General features: G+C 40.3%; 1 protein-coding gene across 1 annotated transcript; it reads left to right on the top strand.

Moving 5' to 3' along the window:
* The first annotated feature begins 828 nt into the window (after positions 1-828).
* Positions 829-1,920, top strand: LOC140169166 (uncharacterized). Its single transcript, XM_072192423.1, has one exon. The coding sequence runs from the start codon at positions 829-831 to the stop codon at positions 1,918-1,920; it is 1,092 nt and encodes a 363-aa protein (XP_072048524.1).
* The last annotated feature ends 2,711 nt before the right edge of the window (positions 1,921-4,631 follow it).

Genomic DNA, 4,631 nt, shown 5'->3' with positions numbered 1-4,631 from the left:
CATGTTGTATTGGTCATGTTGTTAGTTGCAAAGGTTATTTTAAAGGTATACATTAAACTCTGGAAGGTATGTATTGGTTAAATGTTTTTCAATAAATAAAATTGATAAAATCCATGTTATGTAGTCAGAGTTATATAGTTTATATTTTAAGGCACGCTAGCATCCTTAAAATAATGTGTAATAAGATTGGGTTACGTATTTGAACGAAAATATTGTGATATAGATTAAAAGAGAGAAAGAGTGTGTTTGAGGAAAAAGCTGATACCATTTCTTGTGTTCGTACAAATCGTCGGTGTCTATTTTGTATCAATATATTTTATCAATGTCTTTTTACCTATTTATAGAAGCAATTGTTTCCAAATTCCGGAGATGTCATGAAATACGCCCTACATACTATAACTTGGATTTGAGTGAAAAGAATAAATATTCAAGACCATGTTCCAGTTTAGTCGAACTATAGTTTGTTGCATAAAGCATAAGTAATTGCCAGCAAAGGCACCACTGGTGTATATCTTACCTTAGCTCGACGCACAACTTCGGACACACAATACTGTCAACCGGGACATAATGGGTCATTGTAGATCTGTGTCAATGAATGCATGTGGATTATGTTCAATGAGTGAATGTGAGGATATGTTGTGCGTAGGCGAGAATCTGGAAATATTATGCATAATGTATGCGTGCTACGAAGTAAAATGGAATGCTTTGGTACATGTTTTTTATATAATAATGCTATCTTGAAGTAACCATCTTTTTTTGGTCATTTACATAATTTTCTATGAAGCCCTTAGAGCTAGTGTGAGGAAGATCCCACATGAGGATAAGTTGATGGTTTTGGGAGATCTTAATGCCAGAGTGGGCAGTGACATTGCCACATGGCCATGTATCCTTGGGAATCATGGGAGAGGTGCTTGTAACTCCAACGGGGAACTACTGCTCTCATTCTGTGCTGAGAATCAGATGGCTGTGACCAATACCTACTTTCAGATGCCTGACAAATGGTACTACTCATGGCAACATCCTCGCTCAAAACGCTTCCATCTGCTGGACTATGTTCTTACAAGGCAGAGAGATATCTGTGATATCACTTCCACCAGAGTTATGAGAGGTGCAGATTGCTCTACAGATCACTTTCTTGTACGGACAATATGTAAGCTGCATATCAAACCCATGAGGAGGAAGACAAAGCCTAAACTCCCCAAGAAGGCAAATGTTAGAAGTCTCATCGATAACCTGGAAACAAGAGCAAAATTCCAGGAAGCACTAACTGTAAAACTGGATGCACTGAGACTGCCAAAGGAAGCTACAATCAATGAACAATGGCAGTCTCTTAGTAAGGCAACCCAAGAGGTTATGGGAGAACAGCTAAGCCCCGAGCTAAGCCCACCACTCCGTCGCAATGCTGACTGGTTTGATGAGAACAATGAACCAATCCAGGCTCTCCTTCATGAGAGGACAGTTGCCAGGAATGAGATGCTCAGGACAGGGCTCCGCTCGAAAAGCAGAAAGTTTAAGGAGTGCAAAAGTAATGTCCAAAGATCTTTACGTCAGATGAGGGATGAATGGTGGAATAAGAAAGCAGAAGCCGTGCAAGAACTGGCAGAGAGTGGTAACTCTCAAGCTTTCTTCACAGCCCTGAAGGAAGTCTATGGACCTAGGCATTCAATTGCCTCTCCTCTTCTCAATAGCTCAGGTACAACTCTTCTAACTGACAAAGATGACATCAAGATCAGATGGCAGGAACATTTTCAGGATCTCCTTAACCGACCCTCTAGCACTGCACCAAATGTCTTGGATAACCTTGTAAAACCATCAAGTAAAATTGGAATGGAAAAGCCGCCAACCATGCAAGAAATTGAAGATGCTGTCAAGTCTATGAAGAATGGTAAAGCTCATGGAATGGACGGAATTCCCTCTTAAGTGTACAAGTTTGGCGGGCCTTGCATCATCAAGCTCTGTGCAGTTTTTTCCAAAACTGCTGGGGTGCAGCTGAACTCCCCCAAGAATTTAAGGATGCAATGATTGTCACCATTTTTAAGAAGGGTGACCGCACTCAGTGTGGTAACTATCGAGGGATATCCTTGCTCTCAACTGCTGGTAAAGTTCTTGCAAAGATTCTCCTAGCCAGATTACAACAAGTTGCCAGTAAGATACTACCTGAAAGCCAATGTGGGTTCAGAGCCAGTCGATCCACAATTGACCCAATCTTCACCCTGCGCCAGCTTCAGGAGAAATCAATAGAACAGCAAAGACCACTTTACATGGTCTTCATCGACTTCACCAAAGCATTTGACACCATCGATAGAGAATTACTTTGGAAACTACTGGAGCATTATGGCTGTCCAGACATCTTTGTCAAGATCATTCGTGAATTTCATGATGGAATGCAGGCAATTGTGCTAGTTGATGGTGATACAACTGAGTCCTTCTCGGTTTGTCATGGTGTTAAGCAGGGATGTGTGTTGGCACCAACCTTGTTTGGTCTCTACTTGGCAGCCGTTTTGGAAATGTCATCTGACAACCTATCAGATGGTCAGCATGGAGTTTTCCTCCGTTCTAGGACAGATGACAAACTCTTCAATCTAGCCCGTCTACTTGCCAAGACCCGATGTCAAGAAGTCTGTGTGCAAGAGCTTCTATATGCTGATGACACCGCCCTGGTAGCTCAATCCATTGAAGACCTGCAGAACATGTTGGACTGTTTTGTGACTGCATCAGTTGCATTTGGCCTTACAATCAACATCAGTAAAACTGAAGTCATTTACCAACCTGCTCCTGGAACTCAGCACCAAGATCCTGATCTCTACATACATGGGGAACCTGTCAAATCGGTCACCAATTTCACCTACCTGGGGAGTGTGATTTCCATGGACAATTCCGTCGATCTGGAGATCACAAGACGAATTCAGAGTGCCACTAGTGCCTTTGGATCTCTGGAAAAAAGAGTTTGGTCCCAGCGTGGTATAAGACTTGCGACCAAATGTAAACTGTATCGCGTGTTTGTCCTACCCTGTCTGCTGTATTCTACTGAGACCTACACACTCTATCGGAGACACATCAAGAAGTTAACTTCCATTCAACTTCGCCACCTAAGATGTATCATGGGAATAACATGGCAGGACCGAGTCCCTAATGGAGAGGTGCTTCAGAGAGCCAAAATGGAGAGCGTAGAAGCCATCCTAGTGAAAAGCCAACTGCGCTGGGCCGGTCATGTCGTGAGGATGCCTGATGAAAGACTACCGAAAGCTGTGATGTATGCTGAACGCACAGAAGGAAAGAGAAAACGTGGTGGACAGAAACTTCGGTATAGAGATGTTGTGAAGCGTCATCTGAAAACAGCTGACATGGATGTTGATACATGGGAGATGAAAGCTAGTGACCGGGTCAATTGGAGGAAGAAGATCCACGATGCAGGGAAAACAGTGGAGCGGAAGCAAAAGGAGAAGTACCTTGAAGGATGGAGAAAGAGACACCCATCAACTTCGACAACTGAGCCTTCATCGAACTCGATGGGCAGCCGATGATGATGACATAATTTTCGATATGTGTCGTTATATCAGCTTCAATTTAAGCCAACTGATCAAATGGTATTTTATGGTCATTGTGGTCTACTTATGTTTACATTGTAGATATAATGTCCTTTTCTCCCCTTTCCGTGACACTGAATCCTGGTTTCATTTTTACTTCGCATACAATAAATGGAAAATGATATTAACACAACATTTTCTAACAATTAGATAAGACCACATGTTACAATCATTGAAAATGAAAAAAGGACTACTAGTACTATACTGCTCCAAGAAAGTATCCTTACACTTGCAAAAATAATCACAATTTCAAAACTGAACCATATTGGGGTAACTTTATTTTTTTAATAGATGCACTATTTAATCCGGCACATTTTGACACCCCATTGAATCTAATGTGACATCCAGAAGCAAAGTTACAGGCATTTGATTAGACGAAGGTCCAGTTTTAAAAGTGACACACTGGCCTATTCAAAACTCCACGGACAAGACATCTGGTTTGAGAGTGGTAAATGGCTAATTTGTGTGTGCCTTAAATTTAAAACAAGAGGAACAAAAGAAAACTGAAACAAAAGAGCTAACAAATAAAATGCAAGTTATGAAAAGTACAGAGAAGTAAAAACTGAATAAATACTGCTTTAAATAAGGCTTCATTGAAGAAACTGTGTAGTCTCTTTGTTGCGCTTGTTGTTACGTCTTGTATAGGCCAATTTGTCTATCCAATTGCCTTCGTCTAGTCAATTGCTTGTAACTTTACTTCTTGAAGTCACATTGAATTCAATGTGGTGTCATAATGTGCAGGATTAGATTTTTGAAATTGTGATTATTTTTCCAAGTGTAAGTATACTTTCTTGGCGCAGTATATTGCAGAAGCTGAGATATGAGGGTGGAGGTAGAACTTTTTGAATGACCCTCTAATATATTATAAATAAATAAATAAAAAAATAAATAAAAAATACAATTATGTATTAAAGACTGGATCAGATGATAATGTAAACAAGAAAATAAATAAAAACAACTTCTGGAAGATGAAACTTTCAAAACTGTATTACTAATTAATTTGTCTTAGTCAACCGATTTTGTAAAACCAAACACATTGCAATG

The sequence above is a fragment of the Amphiura filiformis genome, chromosome 14, assembly GCF_039555335.1.
Source record: "Amphiura filiformis chromosome 14, Afil_fr2py, whole genome shotgun sequence".
Lineage (NCBI taxonomy): Eukaryota > Metazoa > Echinodermata > Ophiuroidea > Amphilepidida > Amphiuridae > Amphiura > Amphiura filiformis.
This window is presented reverse-complemented; position numbering and strand designations above follow the sequence as displayed.